Consider the following 23,861-nt stretch of genomic DNA (forward strand, 5'->3'; position numbering starts at 1 on the left):
CGAAGCATTCTGAAAGTCTGTAATCTCTGAGATATAAGGAAAATAGGGAGCAGTTTCTGATCTCGCAGATTCTCACGATGGAAATAATGGCCCTACCATAGTCCACGTCTGGAATTTCATCTGAATTCGGTCCCACAGAAGCCCAGGGGACCCAGAAGCAAGGCACTCTATGTCACTGTGAAGGAGTCTGGGCAGAAGCCTTAGGTACTCTGTGCTGGGAACAGAATGGAGTGAGGTTGGTACATAACCTCCTTTGCCACTCTCCCACCTGCATTTAAAAACCTATACTCTGAGGATCTACAAGCTAAAATTCATGCTAAATATTACTAAGGTATGTTCGACAATGTGCAAAAGCACTGTACTGAGTGCCATAAATGCAGGATTTTGTTTAACCCTTACATACAATGGACATCATTTGACAGATGAGGAAATAGGAACATAGAGAGATCTAGTAGGCGGCCAATGGCCAGAAAGCTAGCGAGCGGGGAAGCGGGAGCTTGAATGCCGTTGGAGGTGTCTCACGTGACTTACTGCCTCCAAGTTCTAATGTGGCCAGAATTCTTACAGACCCAGATTTGCGAATGTCCACATCAGTCTAACCAAGTAGCAGAGCTGCGCGGGAGGTGGGCAGAATGACAGGTCGGGATGAACTCAGGTCTTCTAGCTAAATGTGGTATGGCAAAAGACTGTCTGCTCCCCGCTTTCTGGTTCTGGGGCATGGAAATCTCTTTCCGTTCATCCCCCATACAGCTAATACTTAAATCGGCTCTTCTGTACGTGACTCACTGTTGAACAAGTTTAAACGGAGGGTGGCCGCCATTCCTTCACAGTGTACTTGCTCTCTACCCTGGGAGGGCACGTGGCTGTTCCCTTCTGAGAGCTCCTGTGGAAGTGCACCTCTTTTGAAGGGATTAAAATGATTTTACGAGGGCATCTGTGTGGCTCAGTCAGTTCAGTGTCTGCCTTCAGCTCAGGTCATGATCTCAGGGTCCTGGGATGGAGCCCTGTGTCGGGCTCCCTGCTCAGCGGGGGAGCCTGCTTCTCCCTCTGCCCTTTCCCCTGCTCATGCTCTCATTCACTGTCTCTCTCAAATAAATAAATAAAATCTTTCCTAAAAAATGATTTTACATCATGTCCTCATTAATCTGTGTAAATCTAAGTGGAATGTTTCGATGGGGTGATAGGAAACCAATTTCATCACAGTTGGCTTTGAATCCCTACTTTTATGCACACAGATCTAGTCACCAGATTTTTAATCCACTTGCACAACACCAAAAGGCTTTCCTTTCTGCACTTGAAGGATGATTTTGTATTAAACACAGATGGCCAGGCTCCCTAGGGAGCTTAACTAAAAAATTTATAATCTAGGTGCTAATAGTTTTTTTTCATTAGGTAATTCCTTTTTAAAAAATGGGAAAAATTTGCAAATTATGGGCTAATACTTCTTTAGCCAAAAGACTGTCATTATTATATCTGGAAACAGAATTATTCTAGTAGAATCTTATCCATGTCAGACTAGAAAGGGGAGACTTGTGGTAAAATAGACTGGAATGTTAAGTTGAGTTCTTCGAATTACGTTCTGGAGGATTCTAGCTGGACATCAGTGGAGATGTTGGATGGTACGTATCCATGTGCCATCTCCCCCCTCCTCTTCCCACTTCCATGTCCTTTGCCCAATGCCAAGTAAATAAAATCTTGATAAATCATCTTACGGGAGCAGTATGTCCTGACTATTGATTTTTCCAAAGGTGATGAAGAGATCAAGCATAGAATCGACTATCTGGCTAACTGAGCTAAGAGATCATCTAGTCCAATTCTCTCACTTATTAGATGGGAAATTGTAACCCTGAGAGGTCATGTGCCTGCCTAAAGGCATTCAGTTGGTCACTTAAAGTTGTGAAACCTAGAGCCAAGTCCATTCACTCCTAGCTCATTGCTCTTTTCCTACACAATCTCTTAGAAGAGTAGCTGCTACACTTTGTTGGGGCTTTCTGAGAGCTACGTTCGTGATCAGTTTCCCTCCTTACACTGACTTTAGGTAACAGGTATTGTTATCCTATTTCTGATGGGGAGACTGCCCACAGTCACACAACTGGTCAGGGGGAGAGGCAGGAGTGTACCTATTTCATGTGGCCCCAGGGCTCTTATCCTTACCACCGTGCCATACTATCTTCTGGAAAAGCATTCGCCCTGATCACGATGTCCCATGCAAGGAATGAGGTGAAAAAAGGAAGAAACTCCTCCTTCCACTGCTCTCCCAGCACAAGCCTTTCTCAGTCGCAGCTGGAACTCAGCTCTTATTATTATTATTCTGCCCATTGTCCTCTCCCCTGAGGCCCCTTTTGAAGTTCAGTGCCATAGATTGCCATCCTCTGGGAACAACCTACACTTTTCATTTCTCAAGGAAGTTCTGCCTTTGGAAGTTCCTTAATATGATTTTTAACCGTAATACTTGAAATCATTTGAATTTACTCAACATTCAGCACAAAGCTATTAAAGTAAATGGCCAGGGGGATGGGCTCGGCATAAATACGAAATTATGTTTGTCATTAGTGGCTGAGCTCTGCGTCTGAGGACAGCGTCCACTGGTTTTCAAAAATATCTGCTGGAGTTTCTCCTAGGCCATATGTTTTTCTTGGTAGGCTTGCTACCGCTTACGCTTGATCCTGGTCATCCCTCAATCTTGTCACCTCTCCTCAGACCCTATTTTTTGGTTTTATTTTCTGTTTGTTTATAGGACAGTACGAATCCTGAGACTTTGCAGCCTGTCAACAGAAGAAAGCAATCGAAGGACTTTACTTCCCTGACTGAGAAACAGCTGGATGTGTCTCCTGCCTACTGGAACTAGTCTATCGGCTCCCATTTTGACATGATACTGTGGGACTAAAATTCCCTGAGACAATTCAGAAGTTCTTCTTGCAAGATTATGAAAATCGATTCTATCCCACCTGGGTTCAATGTTATTTATATCTCCAGAAAAAGTAATTTTCACCTAGAAGGGAATCAGTATGGGGATTTGAGCATTAGGACCATCCATGCTGGACGTTCCAAGATCAAATCCAACTGTAGAAGTAAGGACCGTAGAAAAAAATTTTAAATAAAGTAAAAATAAAATGAAAGTCAGGGCCATAGAGTTGCCGGAGTATGAATCCTTGCTCTTCCACAACTTACTTGGGCAACTTACTTAACTCCTCAGGGTGTCAGTTTCCTTATCTGTGAAGTGGGTACAATCACAGGGTTACCAGGAGGAGGAAATGCATTAAAATAAGTAAAATGAGAGTCTAGTACACGGTAAGCTCTTGATACATGTTGGCTGTTGTTGAACACCTACCAGCAGATTTGTGGCACTGAACAGCTCAGGTGGCTTTTCAGTTCCATAGGTCTTCTGGTAATTCTTTGATTTTCCCTGGGTACTCATGGGCAGTCAGAACTTACCGGGAGTCAGAACTTACTTATTCCCATTCTGAGTCCAGTGCTGCAAGGCCTACCCTTAAACCAGCACCCATGGCCTGTGATTCCCCAGGGAGCGCACCACTGGTTCCCCTAGTCGGCGGAAGAGTGGTCCCAGACACACTACCTTGCCTCCGCCGGCAGTTGAGTTTCCTGAAGCAGGTCCCTTCCACGAGGCGGTTCAGGCGTTGCTGTTTGATCAGCTCCAAGATCTCTGGTTGAATCTTCTCCTTTAGTTCCCTGGGAAGGACAAACACGCATTACACAGCATGCCTTGAGAACAGCACCTGGCTAAAAGAGCCTCGTGGACAGTTGGGGCAGAGAAGTGCAAGCTGTATCTTTCTCCAACCATCCCAATACCTCCCAAAGTGGTGTTTTAGAGAATTATTTATCAAGCGTTAGTGATGGGGTTATCTGTTAAAACAACACTATAGATTCTCTGACATTTACAGAACATTCACCAAAGCACCAGCTGCTTCAGTGACGTTTTTCCACACCGAAGTCTCCCAAGAAATTTCTTCCCTTGTTTCACAAAGCCACAGATATGAACCCACGCAGAAATACACTTGGCTTTGCTAAGACAATAAATCTTTGGTCACACTTCCCCCCTACAGCAGATAAACTCCCAGAATCCATTTGTGATCTGACCAAAGAGCACTACTGGACAGCCGCATAATTACTAATTCCACAGCAAACCACAGGACCACATTTTGGTTTCCACTGTATCACTTACAAATGGGAACAACACACCCTGATTTTAGCCCACTGAGACTGGAATGATGATGGAATAGATTGGGGATTATTTGCATCCTGAGTCAGGCTAATACAATATAATTTTGTGTTAGATGCATTATGCCTTAAAGATATCAGGATAGAGCACAATGTTTTTTGAATCTCTTTTTTTCTAAGGTTTTATTTATTTATTTATTTGATTGAGAGAGAGAGAGCAAGCAGGGAGAGGAGCAGGGAGAGGGACAAGCCAGCTCCTGGCTGAGCACAAGCCCAAAGCGGGTCTCCATCTCATGACCCTGAGATCATGACCTGAGGTGCAATCAAGAGTCAGATGCTTAACCCACTGAGACACGCAGGCCAAGAGCATAGTTGTTGTTATCATGTGAAATTTTATGTAGTGCCCTAGCCTTTGGGTCTAGGAAAGCTAGAGTTGTTCTAGGTGATGCTGGACAGGGAGAACCCTCAGTAGTGTTATTGATGAAAGCATAGATCTAGAACTTGGAAGTCTAGGGTTTCAATCTAGACTCTGCCCATGACATGCATTTCATGTAGCTCATCTAAGTCCAAGTTTCCCCATCTGTACTTGGGAATAAGAATCTTTTCTGGGAAACTGCTGTGACTCCCAGAGGAGACGGTGTGAGTGCAAGAGCTCTGTAAGCCCTGGACAGTAATGCAAGGTTATTACTGAATCTGCTTGGCTAGTATTCTCTCTCTCCCTCAGGCCAACTCTCCATATACCCACACTTCACTGTAGTCAAGTCTTGCATGTCTGTCAGCTTCCACGTCAACTCTGGACCTGCTCTGCACTGCAGACAGCCGGTCTTCACAGGGTGGTCAGCTCCTGGGTGGGGAAGGCACTCACCCTGGGGAAGTGCTTGCTTTGTCGGGTAGAGGTACTATTTGACTTGAGCTCAGTTAACATCCCCTTCCTGCTCGCCGTCAAAACCCCCAAGTTTTGGGAAGACATATTTGTGTCATTAATAAATGGGTATTGCTATTTCTATTTTACAGGTGGGGAAGCAGCTCATAGGGGTTATGCGTAGAACCTGATCTTCTGCATATAAACTGCTTCTATTTACATGTGAGATAAAGAGAATTAAAAAGTCGCATCAAAGGATCCGGTTATCTAACAGGGTGTGCTAGTACTCTGCTAAGACATATTTTAAACTTGAAAGGTTTCAAACCTCCTGTCATTTGCTACTGTTGCAACTGAACACTTAAAAAGCACAATATGGAGACTGAGCCCTAATAATGCAGCTTGGTACATTTGTACAGCTCTTCTGTGCAGACCTCCAGGGTCTCATCTCGGGCTTCCAGATCACTAAAACTATTTATTATCAGTGTTCAGCTTTGGCACAATGGACTTAATATAGTAGAGCTTTGATGAACCCTGCTCTGAATAGGAGAAGAAGGTGGGGGAGATGCCAGGGCAGGCACACGTGACCATAAATCACTGCTTCTGACTTCCAAGCCGGGGCCATGGGGCAAAGAGAATTAGATGGCACTAAGGAATAGAGAAATCACTGGAGAAAGGGTTTGGGAATTTCACTGAGTCTTAGGTTGTGATGTATCTATAAATAATCGTTTTAGTAGGCTAGAGGTGAATTATGAAAATGGAGATAAAGATGCAGGGAAGAAGACCAAAAGGAGGAAATAATTGAAAGTATTTCCTAGTCATTTTAGTCAATGATTTATGACATCTTAGTGTAAGACCCAGATGTGCCCATCATGGCACACTCCATTATGGAAACATCTCCTGGGGACACACTACCAGAGTGAGTGAATCTGCTGCTGTAGGAGTTCCTTGTTGTGAACCCCGAAGGCCTCCAAAACATGATTGGGCAATGAGAAAAAGAGGACAACCTTTCTTTCTTCTAAGTGATTTCTTCTTCTTTCCATGCAAATGGACCCACTTGCTAGAAAATTCACTCATTGTAGGAAAACATATGTAACACGTACATGGTATGTCTGTGGTTGAGGTTGGACCTCAGCATCATGCACCATGGGCTGCAGCTGGGAAAAGAGATTCTCAGCTTGGGGTCAATGAGGCCAAGGTCACAGGTTCACTGCCTTTGTTTTGACAGATACTCTTCTAATTCTGTCTAAAGGCCTTGTAAATATATAAAAGAAGGAAGATTAACGAAGGTAGGGAAAATGAGTGTGTGAAGAGCAATTCCAGGTCCAGCATTGTTTCTGGGAGACAATCCCAGGTCCGAGGCCAGTGCCACACACAGAAGACAGAAGGCACCACTAGACTGGTGAGCTGCCTCCCTGGACCCATGGTCTGCCCCCCTGAGCGGTTACTCGGTGTCTGCCAAGAAGAGACTTCGGCACACATTTCCTGTAAAGGCCAGACAGTAACTATTTCGGGTTCTGGGGGCCATAGCTGTCTTTGGCAAGTACTGAGATCTGCCATAGTAGAGTGAAAGCAGTCGACATACGTAAACACACAAGTGTGGCTGTGTTCCAATAAAAGTCCAATTACAGAAACAGGCAGTGAGCTGGATTTGCCCCAAGAGCTACCTATACTTTGCCGCTTCTGATCTAGAGGTTCTGTGAAGACTTGGGGGGCTGAGAGGCAGTGTCGTTTTATGGAAATTGATCAGTCTTGACACTGGAGAGCCTCCAAATTCAGTCCTTGTATTTCTTCTGTTCTGTATATTATAGACTCATGACATTGAATATCAACTTTATGCTGATAGCTTCCCCAATTTATATTTCTAACCTGGACCTTTCAGTTGAACTCCAAATTCATCAAACCAACTGTGAGACGTGCCAGATGTGGGTGTCTCACAGACACCTCAAACTTGACAGGTCCAAAGCTGAACTCCTGACCCCCTGTCCCAACCTGCTCTCCTCCTTCTCACCTTTGGTTGTTCAGCTCCAACAATATCGTGAACTCCTCCTTGACTCCTCTCTTTCTCTTATCTAATCAATCAGGAAATACCATTGTTTCTTATTTTCAAAATCCATCTATAGTAGGGACTTCAATCGCTTCAAATCATCTCGACAGAGTTATTGAAATAACTTCCTTACTGATCTCTCTGCTTCCAAACTTGCCTCCCTGGAGAATATTCCCAGTACAGTAGCAAGAGGGATCATTTAGAAACCTAAGTCAGAGCACATCAATACTCTGCTCAAAACCCTCCATTGGCTCCGCATCAAGGCCCTCCATTATCGACTCCAAGCCACTTTTCTGGACCTTCCTATTGCTCTCCTCCTTGCTTAGTCTTCTCTCACCACAATGAGCACCCAGACCTACTCCTACCTCAGGGCCTTTGCACTGGTGTTTCTCTCTGTTGGAATACTCTTCTCTTAAATATACAAATAGCCTGCTCCCTTAGTCCCTTAAACATCTTAACTCAAATATTACCATCCCAACTAGAGGGATCTACTCTGACCACATTACTTAGGACTGCCAGCTGTCTATCTCCCTTATCCTGCTTTATATTTCCATTGTCATTATATCTTTTAACATGCTATAATCTTATTTACTATGTTTATTGTCTGTGTCTCCCACTAAAATGAAATCACTGCAGGGTGAGAATTGTGTCTGTCCTCTTCACTGCTGCATCACCAACACACAAAACAGTACCTGGTATACGTGGAAGGCATTTGATAAGTATTGGTCAAGTGCACTGAACAATGAAAACTGTAACTGACCAGATCATCCTGCTGGCACTTGCTAAGAGAAGGCCCTATGCAAAGCTTGGGCCAATCTTTAGTGAGGAGGCGGATAAGCAGGGTAGGCATTAGCCTGATTTCTGGCCCCGTTTTCACTTTTTCTTTCTCACTATACTTCTACTGTACCTTCTGAGATAAGGCGAGGCATATAAAAATACATTTATAGGGTGAGTTTTACCATTGACACTTCAACAGTGTGACAACATGTCCCATTCTGGTTATCAGCTAATGATAAGAGGGACCATGTCTCTGAGTGGATATTACGTGCCAGCATATATGCTAAGTGCTTTTCAGGCATTACATCACTGAATCTTCCTAACTGCACAATGATGTGGACACTTTAATCACCTTCTTTCTTAGACCTTAGAAAAACAGGCTTCGAATGGGTTATGTGACTTGTCTAAAGAGCCGCATTTCCAAGTAGTGGCCTTGGAGTTGGATCCCAGATGGGTTAGTAGCTCCCTGGGTATGGATTTTCTACCTTTTGCTATTATGCTTCCTTGGTGTTTACCCTTGCATCTCTCCTTTCGCTCCACAGTGTAGTGTTAAATGACCAGTTTTTGGACTATTCAAGCTTCTTATACCCATTAACTCAGATTAATTGTGTGGCGGGACTTATCTCCCCTGCAAAGTCACGCTAAGGGGCAAGTAACAAATATCTCCTCTTGGAAATACTCAGTCAAGAGCTAAGAAATACAACACAGCTTCTTCAACCCACTGAATGGTCTCCCCAAATATTTGCTCACACAGAGTGTGCATTTTTCTCCTCAAGAAACATAAACGGTTTATAGTAACGAACCATGTGTCTCAAAGGATCTCTGGGGGCACTTAAGTTGGCCACTGAGCTGTGTGCAGCAGACACAGAGGGAGCCAGGCCATGGAGAGAGCGCTACGGGGGTCAGGAGGCAGGTGAGGGCATGGCCAGCAGGGCTCCGCACTAGCAGTCAAGCCCCAGCCAAGTCATTGTCCCAGTCTGCTAACTTGAACTAGATATTTAATTGGGTGACCTTAATCTCGAATATACTAACTCCCAAGCCTGGGAAAGAAGTGTGTCCCATGTGCTCTCATGACGACCCCCACCTGTGTCTCCTCCACCCTAGCCCAGTCTGGGCTAACTCTCCTCCCCCAATTTTACAACCTGGAACAGTTGAGGGGTGGGGCAGTCAAGTGTCTCTGTCTGTCTGTCTGTCTGTCCGCAGCACAGGGCCTGGGAGGCAGGAGTCGCTCCAGACGTATTTGTTAAATAATGAGTGAACGAATGCAAACCGTCATACGTGGGCTGTCCCGTTCTCTCTACTGACGTGGCTTTGTCCTGTGAGCTGTGTAGGCAGCCTTTAGGCTTCATCCAATCCCACCAAGAGTTCATCTCTAGCAGGTCACTCTAACAGACAAAACATCACTGGACAAGCCACTGGAGGCTGGCTCCCACCTGCCCATTTCGGAGGCTGGGATAATGATCAGGTTGGCTCATGGCCTCCCCTTTAAATGCTATAGTTTCCGACAAGCTTTCATTGCAACTACGGCAAGGCCTCCAGTGAGCCGGGCTGCTTTTCGGGCCCGTGGCCGAGTGACAACGCAGGGACCTAGAGAAGCTCTCCTTTATATTTGTACTGCTTCTCTTCCCGTCATAAGTGCAAACATAAGAGCTTCTTATAATCAAGGGAGAACGTCGGAACGTCATGGGAAGAGCCTTAGGAAAAAAAGATACGAAGCCAAAACAGAAGCAGAGTGTTCACACTTCACGTGCAGTGAACATTCTTACTTAGAATAAAGTCATGGTCAAACATTAATGTGGGATCCATCAGCCTTGACTGAAGTGGTTCCTCAAGTCTCCCTTTAGGTTTTAAGAACTGCTGTCAAAAGCATAATGAAGCCTCCATGTGTTTGCCCATCTGCTGAAACAAGCCTCTGGAAAGCCAGCGTCTTGGGGCTATACGCCCCACGATGGGACGAGGCACCACTGTTCCTCTCTGCAGGAAAGAAACTGCGTCTCTGAGGAGTCAAGCATCTATCGGAAGGGCTTTCTGTTAGGTATTCCTAGCTGTACCTCCCGGCTGAGGACCAAGGCCTGGCAGTGCCTGCTGGAGAGCTGGCTGGCCATCAGTGCAAGTCCGATGGAGGTCTCACCATGGTGGGAGCCAAGGATGCCCAGGGAGCCTGTCTGCCCCCCTGCTGCCCAGCTTCACCCCACTCAAGTCTGCGCTTGCACTCTGCTGCCACTGACGGTGCTTGCCAGGGCCCGGGAACAGGCACGCAGCAGGGAGCTGCAGACCTGTGAACTTCTTTAAACTTCAGCTTACTCTTGCACTTCACAGAGGAGCTCTGCTGGGCTGGACAAAGCGTGAGCTGAGGGATCCGTGGGCTGGAGTTCACGTTCCGGCGCCTCCCCTCTCTGGACTTTTCCTGCTCCTTGAATGGGAATAAGACCTACCTCCTTCGCACGCATGGGAGGGCATGAAACAGCAGGAGGGGCTGCTTTGCAAATTGCCAACCATTCGAAATGTCGGCATATAAGAGTAAAGGACAGAAGGAGGGGCAGAAAGAAAAGAATCTGAAACAGAGAGAGAGGGAGTTCGTGTCATGAGGACACCTGTGTTGTACGTCGGCTTTGTACGAAAGTTCACAGCCATGTGCAGTCTTCTGTGGGAGGAACGAGAATGCCTGTCACACACGCTCCTTACCTTCACCTCTGCGCCTGTTTCCTTCCCTATCAATGATAAGGGTACCAGAACTGACCTAGCCCTTAGAAAAGGACAAGGGAAGATAAATAGGACAGTTCTAAGAAAAGACGGAGCAAACCATACAGTCTTCGCGTTGGAGGTTCAGAACATCCTAAAGATGGAGACACGTGAAATGATGACTGTCGCAAGTGACACCTCCTGCAAAGTCCTATAAGGGGACCTGGTGCTCTCAACCTCAGGCCTGCAGGCTGATAGTGACGGGGGCGATGCAAGGTGCTCTGGGGTGAGGCAAAGCCTATAGATGGGGCAGGGACAAGTGAATTTCTCTCTTCCATCTCTCTTCCTTCCACTCACTACTTGAATGTGTCTGAATGACCAGCGGGCCTTGCTCTGGCTGGGCAGAACATCTTGCCACTCAAAGGCAGGCACCAAGAAATACCTTTCTGGGCAAAAATTGATCCCAAGTGTTAGGAAAGCCCCCCCCCCCCCACTTTTCAGCTACAAGTTCCCAGGGGACTCCTCCAAAATCAGGCCACTTCCTGGCTTAGGTCCTGCTGCTGGGACCTGTCCCCACTGTCCCCTCAGCTGCCTCTATGCCGACTTCCTCAGGGAGCTGCTGAAACTTCATGAACTGAACTGAGGTCTTCCGGAGTGTCTTTTGTTGGCCTTCTGTAAATGAGCTCACAACACAGCCCACTGCACTGTGTGTGATCGGTCTTCAGACCAGAGATGGTGGGTCAGAGCCTCTGAGGAGATAGAGCTCAGGGGTTACTTACAAAATCGGGCGAGACTGGAAATCTTCCTGGTTCATCCTCTCAGACTGGCGGATTTTCAGGATCTCAGTGTAGCTCAGGTTCTGCAGTTTGCACTTGAACTGGTCCAGGGAGCTAGGCTTGGTTGTAAGAGCTCTCATAACCTGCTCCTTCACCACCTGCATTACCTGTAGATGAAAGGAAGACCATAACTTTCCTGGGGGGTTGCCCTTGCCCATTTGGAAAGATCTAGAGTGAACGGCTCCCTGCCTCTCTGTTCCTTACCCCCGAATCCCTTCCCCTGTGCTCTCTGCCCAAGCCTTGAGAGTGCTTTTCCAAAGAGTAAACAACCACAATGTACACCTTCACTCTCTCTTGTGCTCCTAGAACCACAAGGAAGGAGATGGACTGATGAACTCGGAACTGGGGTTGGCGGGGCAGGCCTGGCTAGGGGAGTGCTCCATTGGCTCAACATATTATGGGACTACTGCCAAAACTGACGCTACGAATAATGCAAACTTCAAAAGTGAAAGAAGTCCAAGCAACAGCTAGGAGTCTGTGTCACCGCCATTTTTTCCCGAAGAAGATCACTGAGACACAATTAACTGTGGAGATCTGGTTGTTACTGGTTCAAACAAACGTGAAATGATACCCACACTCACGCCTCCGAGAACGCTCTCCCCGTGTAGTGAAGGCCTGAGTGTTCACATACACGAGGTATCAGAAACTGTGCACGTGCTGTTGCCTTCTTGGGCCAGGCACTAAAAAGGAGGCCTTTTAAATAGAACAGACATACCCCATTGGAAGCTTCAAGAAAAAAAAAATATGGTAATGTGCTGCCTAAGGACAGGTCCACCCCACAAGGAGGCAATTAACATTGCCTCTATTAATGTGGATTCGTCTTCATCAGAATTTATAAAGCAGGAAAAGACCAGAAAACACACAGAGGCATCCAAGGGACGTGCAGTAATCTTCCTGCCTTTTTTTTTTTTTTTAATCTTCCACTGCAGAGGAGAATAATAATTGTTACCACTGAGAGAGATATGTAGAGTGGGCCTGATACTATGGTGGAAGCTTTATGTCTGTTCCCTCTCTTAATCCACTCAAATCTAGGAGTTAGATGTGGTCATCATTCTTTTTACATATGAAGAAACAGAGGCCTTGAAATGTCAAGTAACTAATTCAGGATGTTATGGCTGGTTGGTAGGTGAATGCGCTGGGATTCGAGCATGGCTCCATGGTCAATCATGCTACCGTGATGCCATGGTCAATCATGACCCCATGCCACTTGGGGTCACTTTTAGAGATAAAGAGGCTGAGATTTAAGATTGAGGACTTGGGTCAGTCCCAAGGTCACACATCTCTAGCTGAGTTCTATGACACTGAGTACCCCCCATGATAGATCTACTTTAACCAAGGATGTGTGTGCCCTGCTTGCTCTGTGCAGGGGTGGTTACTATGTGAAGACAGGAAGGCAACTGTCCTCTTGTCCTCTGATTCATGGGAGTTTCAAAGACCTGGGTCCTTCAGTCTAACTGCATTGGCCACCAGCTTGCCATAAACCAGATAGTACTCATAGAAGCAATTAATAAAAAGTTGCTTGAGGAGCATTAGCTGTGAAGTCAATACAACAGACATCACTGAGTGCTTACAATGTGTCTATACTGGGTGAAGCACTGGGAATTCAAGGGTGAATAAGGTATGGCCCTTGCCTTCTGTAAACTGGTGGTCTAATAAGAGATCCAGACATGGGACATAAGCAATGATCATGACAACAGAAGAGTGGATGTGATAGAGAAGACGGACTGGTGGCCTTTCGTGGCAGGTGGGGAGGCATTTCAGAGAAGACATCGTAAGGGTTTTGCAAGGAGAATGAGTATTCAGTGCTGTGGGAAGAGATGAATAACCTGCACACGAGCCCTCATTAACCCCGTTGAGCCTGGGCTGCCTCTGAATTGGGACCAGTTACATAAGCATCGTTTCCTGCCCCCAGCATAATGGCATCAGGGAAAATTTCCAGTTGACCTTCCACATGATCTGCTTCCTTTTTTCACACAAGTAAAATGCTAAATTTGGGATGCTTGACAAATTTTGAAATTGTGACCATCTTATATCATGGGGTATAAATGGTGGTTAAATTTGGTCAAGGCTGAACTATATAACACTTGGCTGTTTCATGAGGAGGCAGCATAGGAGCTACCCCCTCCCCATTTAGAGAAACTCAGAGTTGGGTCAAGGAGATAATTATCATCTCCCAGTGCTATTTGACCTTCTTGTGGGAGGCAGGACATGTAAGAAAGACCAAGAGAGCGATTAGAATACTGAAAATGAAGAAGCAATTTCAAAATAGAATCAGGTTACAGCTGGGAAAGTTTCAGAGCTCTCCAATTTCCTCATTTAATAGATAAGGAAAGAGGGCCAGGGGATGCTCCCACTTTAAGGGGAGAAACACTTAAGTGTTTCTTAAGTGGCTGTCACAGGGATGACAGTTACCAGAACACAGAGGATTGGACACAATGATTACACTAGTAAGTGGGCATGTGACCTGAGCTGACCAATCAGCATCCTTCTCCAGACTTCTGACTTGACTTGAAGCAGAACTGAAGCATGCTCTTTCCCCTAAAATTGACAACCATAATACTGTCTCATAACATGTGGGAGAGTGGAAGATGATGAGACTGGTTCCATTCAAATTAGATAGAAGAAAGACGTGTGTGTGTGTGTGTGTGTGTGTGTGAGAGAGAGAGAGAGAGAGAGAGAGTTAATAATAGTTAAATTATACTCAACCATAATGTCAATTCAATCTTGACGTTTGGTGGTTTGTTACATGAACCTTTATTTCCCCAATTGAATCGAATTCCTGTCACTTGCAACTTAAGATCTCAACGAATACATACAACGAAGTCAAAGAGGAGTATCAGCTTATGGGGTGGAGGTTGCCCAGGTTGGGGAAAAGTAAGAAAAGGAAGCTGGATAGAAACAATGAAGTGACTTCAATAAGAAAAAACTTTAAACAGCATCTTCATTTAATGCTCATGGTTGCACCTTTGCATGGAAATGATGATAATCCCTTATGGTGATATGGGAAATTCTTCAGCTCCTACTTATATTTTATGCTTAAAATCCACTGTTAAAGGTTTCAATTCTTCTAGCTTAAGACTTTCATCTTTTGCTAGATGTAAGAATCCATAAGTGGGACAATCTTTTAAATTTCCAACAACCACTTATGCTTCAGTTTAGAAGTGAATATAGACCATTTCATAAGAGTAAGTTGATAGGATAAAAAAGAAGAGGCCAAAGGGGCACTTGGCCCCAGGGTAAAGGATGCAAGTGGTTGAGATACAGTTCAGAATGGAGGTTGGTGGAGGGAAAGACTGGCTTTGCCTGATTTACTTCACAATTTTGCTGGGGCCCCGAGAAGTTCTACGGTAACTCCTTCGCCAAGGAAAATGAGCCCAGTGAAAAAAAATGTCATGGATTTTTTTTTTTTTGCAGAGACAAAAAAGTTATAAATCAAATATTTCTCTATTTCTTAGCAAAGTAGCTTTTAAAAAGGCTAACATTAATAGTGTAAAGTCTCTATTAATGCTCTATGTGCATGATTTAAATCAAGACACTCACAACCACCATGCTTACTCTGTCTTCTTTGGAAAATATCAGATCTTTTCTCATGGTTTGGAAAGCCCATAGATGGTGTTGCAGAGGCATCAACAAATCAATGGACTTAAGACTTCTTATTTACAGAATATGGATATGTTCTGTCATGGACATCAGACAAAACATGCTCTCAGAACCCACATTCACTTACTGGTATTGACTGATTATTTCGTCAAGGTCAAAAATGTGCCTGTGGTGTGTTTCTGGAATTTTTCTAGCACATGCTCTCTGTAACAATGTCACATGTTACAAAAGAAGTGGGAGTCCCAAAATACACATGTACCTCAAATGGAGAAAACCTTTCAGATCCTTGGAAGACTGGGTTAAAGGTGTAAGTTCTGGGCACCCCCGACAAGAATCAAGCAGGCTGGTAGTCTAAATGTGCTCCTGGTTTCCCTGTTGCTCACTGAGATGGGCTCCTGTGTTTTATTCCAAGATCTCCTGAGCGTCCAGGTGCTTCTAGTCTAATCACGAATCTGATCCCGCCTTCATACCCACAGTCTTCATGCAGCATTATTCATCTGTTCTCATCAACTGTTTTTCAAGCACCTACAATGTGCAAGGCACTGTAAGTGAGATATTTGAAGCCTTGCATCCTAGTCTGGGAAAGTGGATAAGACATTACATATTTGCCTCCTCCAAGGGGGTGGGGAGAATGATGTCACAGCAGAGCGAGGTCGAGACATTTATTCCCTAAATACTTAGCTTCGCTCAAGTGCTGACAGGCTCATGGCACAGCCCCAGACTTTGGCTGGGCCTTGAGGAGAGGCCAGATGTGGACACAATGAGAGGTAGAGAAGGAGCCATTCTTGGAAGAAACAGCATGAGCCAAGGCTCGGGGAGAGGAGAGCCCAGCCCTAGGTGGGGAGGAGTGTATGGTGGTTTCATTTAGTTGGAAAACCGAGGTGGTGCTTCGAGGTAAGGCTGAAAGTCAGGCTGGGCCAGAGAGTGGGTGGTTCAGCTGGTTAAGATGAAAAAAATTGATTTTTTTTTTTTTTTGCAATCAGTGATAAGTCACTCACCAGGGGATTTTGGGGTGTGTGATGGAATCTGGTACAGTACACGATGTTGGGACACATACAAAAACTGGAGAGGTTGTGCTCACAGAGGGGTCTGGGAAAAGGAAGACATTACAAAGGAGTCATTACCCTGGCTCAACTGGGGTAAGGAGGGGTGTCAGAGAAGTCTGCAAGGCCGAGACCAAAGTGCTGGGACCTGGAGGACGGCTAGGAGTTACTGAGGTGAAGAAGTGAAGGGAGTCCAGGCGGAGGGACCAGAAACAGCAAGAACAAAGGCTGGAGGGAGAGAGCGCTTGACTCAGGCATTTGACAAAATAAGCTTTTAGAGCCCATGTTTGCAGCTTTCGGCCAGTGCATGCTATTGGCTGGAGGATGGCGGCTCAGCCTTTGGGGCCCAACACAAGTGTAGAGCTAGGCTGTGACCTTTTTCAAGATATTCAGTCCCCCCAAGACTCAGTTTTACCATCTGTAAAGCAGAAGGACTAATCATTTAGAATTCATCAAGGTCTTGCTCATTAGATAAATCCTTACACCCTTTATGGTATCCTGTGTATATGTAGCAAACATGAGTCTCTGTTCCCAAGCCTTAGTTTGGCCGCTATAAAGAAGAAGTAATAGTTCAGAGTTCATAGAATTGTGAAATACAAACAAGTTTATTACTTGTAAAGTACCGATACACTGAATGGAACATACTAGAAACACAACTGTGATGTCATGTTCCCTTGCCGTCTGAGAATGAAATGACTTATGTCTGAGGTTAATCCGATAAAAAAAGTATCCTCGACAGTGTTCCCAGACCACATTTGTATCACGGGAGAACTTGCTAGAAATGCAACTTTCAGATTCACCCGAGACCTACTGAATCAGAAACCTATGATCAGTGTTTCAACAGTCCCTCCGGGTGATTCCAGCACTCACGCAAACGTGAGAAGCACTGGTCTCGGCAAACATCCAGCACCACTTCTCTGCCTTCAGTGCGGTACCTGTAGTGATTCTTGTCATAGCACAGCAAAGCAGTTAAGCCAATTACTGGTGTACCTTTCCCCATCCAGACTGTAAATGCTTTGAGCACCGGTACTGTTTCTATTTGTATTGTGGTCCCTAGTACTTAACACAGTACCCTCCAGACTGTAATAATGATAGATACGCTCAACGCCAAAGATTCTTAGGTTCGCACCTCTCATCTGTAGAATTAAACGAATACATCCTTAACAGAATTAGAAGACTGTTAACATGGTTTTCAAAGCGCACTTTTAGAAAGCCTAAAAATTAAAGTCTGTGGCTTTGAAATGCTGTCTTAGGGTTTGAGAGGTCATTTTGGGCTTCCTTTCCCAGACTGAGCTGGAAAAGGCTGGTCTGTGGCTGAGTGAAAGTTTTCTGGAGAAATGGCTACTGGGCATTGCCACTAAGCGGGGGTGGCAGCGGTCAGCACTTACAAAAATGTACAATCTATCCTATCAGTGGCAATCCATTAAATGGATTTATCTCCATAATGAAGAGAAAAGGTTGTCACGGAGAAGACAGATGTCAACACGGTCTAGCTTAAAAATGAGTCGTGTGGGAGAATTTTCATTGCTGGGCTTTAGCACTGGACCATTTTTCTTCCTAAGAATGTTCCTTACACAAGACAAAATGACTGAAGACTCATAAGAGCCAAAAAATGGGAAGGATTCTGCCTGGAGAGGGGTCTAGGTGCTCATCTACAGACAGGATAACTTCCCGGAGGCCAGGGGTCACTCTGAAGGGCTACTCTCTGAGCTCGGGATGTGGGGAGAAGTGGCCTTGCTCTGAAAGAGTACTAGAAGTTCACAGCGACACGTATTGACCTAGATGCAGACTGTTGATCGCCCCAGCCCCCTCGAGGTCTTCAAAATTAGGACACCTTCTGGAAACTAAAAATGTTTTTCCTTTGTACTTCTGCCACGGCTGGGGAGAGGGCTGCCTAGGTTAGTCCATGAGAATGAGAGTTTTTGCTAAACGGTGTCAAGTGTATTAAATGAAGGGGAGAGGAAGAAATAAAAATGCTTTCTGGCCCCGAGGAGTAGCATTTAATTTTCCTGTATTTATTCTGGGGTGGTGTGGGCATAGAGCAGATGTTTCTGTTAAGGGCGGGATCATGTCTGTGGCAACTACTTAGCTCTGCCCGGGTGTTGTGATAGTGACTGCAGACCAGAAGCAAACGAACAAGTGTGGCTCTGTTCCAATAAGACCTGATTACAAAAAACAGGTGGGACGCCTGGGTGGCTCAGTGGGTTAAAGCCTCTGCCTTCGGCTCAGGTCATGATACCAGGGTCTTGGAATCAAGCTCCACATTGGGCTCTCTGCTCAGCGGGGAGCCTGCTTCCTCCTCCTCCTCCTCTCTCTCTCTCTCTCTGCTGCTCTGCCTCCTTGTGATCTGTCTGTCAAATAAATAATAATAATAAAAAGAAAAACAGGTGGTGAGCAAGATTTGGCTGGTGGGCAGGAATTTGGCAAACCCTGGTATAAAGGGAAACCACCAGGCTTTAGAGTTAGGCAGTGCTCATTTCAAAGTCTGGCTCCCTGACCCGCTGAGCCAGGAGAATCACTCCGTTTCTCTGAACCTGTTTCCATATCTATAAAGTGGAGGTGATCATCTTCAGTCAGGATTAGGACAAGTGCAAACATGATACCCATCAGTATAAGGTTTCCTGTGAATTCCAGTCCTAAAGACAGCTTATCCAAAGGAAAAATTCCTCCTTGCCGCACGCAAACTGCCTCATGATGACACAGCGGGTTTCTAACATGGGTAGAGCAGTTCAAGATTATACTGAAGTTGCACTGAACAGAATGGATTCTGATATTGTAAAGTTTTTGTTCTTTTAAAAACAGGGTTCTCAACTGTCCCCCCCAAATGGTTTCAGGGCCTTGAAGATATTTTGGCCTGTCCTTGTTTTTCCTTCTGCCACATCTGCTGGGGTTTGGCCAGTGCAGTCCCCTGGTGAGGGGCCCTGTGGGGTCAGGCTTAATGGAAGTGGACAGAAACTGTTCTAAATCACAGAGGATCAGCCCAGCTGGTGGGTAACCCCCAGCCCCTTGAGATTTCATTATGTGTCCTCCATTATACCAGAAGAATTTGAAACATTTTGTTCATTAATCAATGCAGAAAAGCTCCTTTGCATTTCACAATAGACACAACCTGATCTTGGCCGGCGATCATAATAAGAATCAGCAAATCATTTAACTTCTCCCCCCTTGCCTCTGTTTCCTCAGGGATCCCTAACAGCTCTCTGAGCTCTGAACTCCCACGGTATCTGTCTGAGGGGGTGATGATGACCAAATTCAGAGCTGAAGGCCAGTGCTGTGTGTGATGTGGGCAGCGAGGTCACTGTAATTTTTCTTCTTTGAGGTGGTATTTCTGAACCCAGCACAAGCAAGGCTTGCTGTGTATCCCATCAAAGGCCAGAATATGTCCCCGAGTGCTGAGAAAAAGAATAGCTCACTGCAGACCCAAACTTTCTGCTGGTTTGACTCCTCTTCAGAGAGGGCCTGGAATGCAGACTGTGGACAGTCGAGGCCTATTCTTTGAGGGGCCATATATCTGCACTTGTAAGCGAAATGTAACTCTGAGTTGTGTGATGTCTTTGGTGAGTATGGAAAACTATGCAGCAATGATCAAAATAATGGAACCACTTGGGCCTGGAAGTTGGGAATTTTGCTCTGAGGATTATACCGTTAAGGAACGTTGTGATGTCGACTCCCTTCTTGAATAGCTGTTCCTTTTGTCTACTTTGCCTCATTCTCACTGGCCCCTCCCTTACCCATCCTTACCTGTCCTGCTTTACCTATAAGCCTCTGACTTTAACTCTAGCGCCTGCTCACAGAAGCTGGATTGTTTCCAAAATGCAAGTCTGATCACATCATTTATCTGCTTGAAACCTCTGATGGTTCAGCACTGCGTGTGGATGAAGACCAGTGCCCCACATGGGCACCTGTGGTTGCCTTCCAACTCCTGCTCCAGGAGACGCCTCCCCCTTGGCTTCACCCCACACACCCCATGATCTAGCCACACTGAGAGCCTTTAGGTGCCTTGAACTTCACCCCTGTGCCTTCATTTGTGCTCTTCCTTCCACCTGTGACTTAAAGCCTCCTAATACCTGCTCATTCCTCAAGTCAACATAATCCTTCCCTGACCTGCTGCCTTCCCCCCAAAGTCAGTGTTGGTCCCTCAGTCTCCCATGACGGGATTGTACCATAACACCACAAACTGTGTGTCCTTTGTTGACTATCACACATCCACAGTCTGTACAATCCAATCACATAGTAGTTACTGAGAAAATACCTATTTAGGGATGCCTGAGTGGCTCAGTCAGATAAGCTTCTGTCTTTGGCTCAGGTCAGGATCCTCGGGTCCTGAGATCAAGCCCCACCTTGAGCTCCCTGTTCAGCAGGAATGTGCTTCTTCCTCTCCCTCTGCCTGCTACTCTCCTTGCTTGACCTCTCTCCGTGTCTGTATGTGTGTGTTTGTGTGTGTGTCAATTAAATAAATGAAATCTTTAAAAAAAAAAGAAAATATCTATATAACTTATGACCGACAGACTCATCAAGTGATTAAAAGAAACAAATAGCTTTAAAAAAAAATCAATATTTCTCAACCCTCAGTCTACAGTAAAATGGAAAGCATCCCTTGGCCTGGCCTCACCCCTCCTTAGAGATTCTGATTCATTCGGTCTGGAATGAGCTCCGGACACTGGGCAAGCTTCACAAGGCCCCACTGGGCCTGCACTGCTAATGTGCAGGAGGGCTTGAGGTCTACTGGTCTAAATAAGAAGGCATAAGATAGAAAGAATCAATGACCGCTGGCCTTCCAGGGAAAAGAGAGAAGGGATAGCCTCCCTTCCTTCGTTGAACTGCCCAGTGCAACTCACAGAGGAAGAACCAAGAGCTCAGCATGTTGTTGCCAGTGGTTCCTCCAAGGCTTGGTCTTCAGATACTAGCTATGGTGTGGGCAGGATGAGTGTTTTCACCTGGGACAGTCAGAGAGAGGGTCAGGGGACCATGATGGCTCTGGACATGTTCTGAGAAGCCACCTTTACTCGGGAAGACAGACTACTCCGGCCAAAGCCACTGTGGTGTGGGCATCTGCCTGCCAGGCTCAAGCCCTATTTAGGGACCCCCTTTAGCAAGGGCGGCCACCATCATCCCAATATGCCCACAGTTCCCTGGGTAGCAATTAGCATCTGTGTTCCCCAACGCAGGGCAGCAGCCTGTGTGCCAACCCGAGTAGGCAACCTGTGGCCAGAAGTGTCTCTATGGGCCTGGAGAACCTGAGGGAGCACTAGCATTAGCCAGTATGAGAGGTGACTTTTCAAACGTACCCTGAGAGCACAGCAGATGGCCCTGGAGCCGTTAGAAAGGGAGCTACCCGCTCAGCACTGCTCCCTTGCCTGAGAACTTCCTCCAGTTTTAGCTGCTAATAAAACAGAAATTGGGTGGCAGGAGACAGAGATGCTCAGGCAGCTCCAAGCTTCCTGAGAATTTGCTCATCATCCAAACTGACAGCTTTGAGGGCCTTGGTGTTCATCCCCCAAATAGCTCATTAGATAATGCCTGACCCCACCGTCCTGGGCAGGTGTTAACCAGGTGAGTTCACATTCCAAAGACTGAGACGCAAGGCACTGACAGCTGTCCTATTCCTCACAGAAGGCATCTAACTGAAGACTGAAGGCATCTCTGTGGCCAGGAAAAAAATAAACCTTTCAACCAGCAATTCATCTTAAAATCAATTAGCGCAGGGTCTCTTGAAGAGCAACGGACATGGAAGCAACACACTTCTCACTCTCTTCAGCGGCCATAGGAAGTCAGCTCAAAAGAGAGAAACCAAGGTAAAGTTTGGGATCACGACCTTCTCTTTGCAGCCTGCCCTTGAAGGGACTGCATTTAAGAGGCAAACAGCAGTGTGACCAAACTTCCTTTCTCCACTGCAAACAGGGAGCCAAATTAATACAGTTATCAGGGCAGATTGGCTGGTCAGCTAATTGAGGACCCTGGTTGACAACAGGAAGCTATTTTCACCAGTGTCTGATGGAGTCGGCCTCAGGCAAGCAAAGTGTGAGCAAATCACATTAGTGAGTGACATTTAATCCACAGCTTTGAATAAACAACATGTCAAGTCAGTCAGTCAAAACATGTGACTACGTGTGAAGAAAGAGGCAGAAACCAATGGGGCTGGTTTACTTACAAAAGTTGAGAAACTCTTTTCCCATAGGGTTGGGAGAAATAGCCAAGATTTTTTTTTTTTAATGAGATTTTATTTATTTATTTATTTATTTATTTATTTATTTATTTGCTTATATTATAGCTAAGATTTTTTAAATAACTATGCTACTGTTGTTTTTTTGATGCTGGGTCACCAAAGTCAGCCATGCTTTGTCAAGCATGGATGCTGAAAGCAAAATCTTTTGGAAGTCTTCTGAAAGTTCCAAAGAATGACCTTCCCAATGGGAAAGTCTCCCAAACTGTGGTCATTCCTAAGGCTTGGTTCTCTTGCAGCTGTGGCTGCCGTGAGTAAGAGTAGTGGTGGAATGACTCTCCTGGGAGGTCTCCAAAAGCAGAGGAGGAATTTCTCTGGAGAACTGAGCCTCAGAGGACTTTCCTTTTTTAAGTTACATAATCATAAGACCAAAATACACACTGCTAAATGATGAGCGATTCCAGATCGTCTTTGTTCCTGGATACATGGCGACCACAGATATCCCTTCAAACATTATGGGTTGTTTACCAACAAATCTGGGACGACTCACTGCCTCTTCTTTGCTTATTCTTGGTAGGGTGTGATGGAAAGGAGTGAATGGTAATTATGTCTGCTCTTGTGTTGACCGACCCTGGTATGTCTCAACCTCCACGGATGGTGCGATTACCTAATTACACATCTCTGTGCCCAGGATCAGTTTCATAAATATTTGCGGAGTGACTGAAGAGGCTAAAGGAAGACAGAGATTAGGAGTATCAGTGGGCCCTGATAAATTAGCTTTAAACTACTCTGAAATTAGTTGCTATTAAGAAATAAATGAAATGTCTACTGTCTCACGTGGAGGTGAAACCAGACGTTCTGTGCACTGAGATCTCCCGGCATGTTTTGCATAACCTGTTAAATAGTGACAAATGAAATGGGACAATCTGCCCCGCTGGAAGGGAGATTTAATAAACTTCTCATAAGCAGACTGCTCAGGCAAGACCACAGGGGATCCAGGGTGGGAAAAACGAGGTCTGGCTCCCACAAACTAGCTCAGCCATCAGGCAAGGCCGCCGAACCCCACAGAGATCAGAATCATCGCTTCAGTGAGTCGCTCTGGAAGGACAGTGCCACCAAAATGGAAGGGCTCGCGGAGGCTCCTCGGCAGACAGATGGGGCAGGGAAGAGAGCCACGCAGTGGGACTTCAAATTCAGCAGTGCCCATGGGTCTCTACTCTTTTAGATATATGAGGAAGGATTGGTCTTTTTATTACCCTTCTGCAAATATTTTCCTCTTTTCTACTCATCCAACTAACAGTGTGACATTATGAGTGGACCATTCTCTGCTGAGAAATTTAAAACACCGTGGTATGTGTTTTAATTTCCAAATAAATTCATCGGAATCATCAACAGAATACCTTAAGAGTAAATATATTTTGCTTTTCTAGGTTTGGCCTAATAAATCATCATTTCCTGGGTATTACAAGCTTTAGAAGTACACATTCAGTCCTGTACTTACTCATTTTGAATATGGGTTGATCGCTGGGTGAACTGCTGAGAATACAAAGAACCAGACCCAGTGCCCACCTTGGAAAACCCGCCGTTAGGGGGAGGCAGGTGTGTAAACAAATAATAATGTTGGACTTTAGTAAGTCCTATTATAGGTATGGGCTAACAATATAATTTGGGGGCA

The 23,861-nt window shown here is 45.5% G+C and overlaps 1 protein-coding gene across 8 annotated transcripts in view; it reads right to left on the reverse strand.

The window, feature by feature from the left end:
• ELMO1 (engulfment and cell motility 1) overlaps positions 1-23,861 on the reverse strand; it is a 545,585-nt gene that overhangs the window by 29,097 nt on the left and 492,627 nt on the right. For all 8 annotated transcript variants that reach the window (XM_047695461.1, XM_047695463.1, XM_047695459.1 and 5 more), the window contains 2 exons: positions 11,324-11,487; positions 3,578-3,690 (listed from right to left, as the gene is read on the reverse strand). In XM_047695461.1, coding sequence (XP_047551417.1) covers positions 3,578-3,690; positions 11,324-11,487 — 277 coding nt within the window. The remainder of the gene's footprint in view (positions 1-3,577; positions 3,691-11,323; positions 11,488-23,861) is intronic.

Source organism: Lutra lutra, chromosome 11 (genome assembly GCF_902655055.1).
Source record: "Lutra lutra chromosome 11, mLutLut1.2, whole genome shotgun sequence".
Lineage (NCBI taxonomy): Eukaryota > Metazoa > Chordata > Mammalia > Carnivora > Mustelidae > Lutra > Lutra lutra.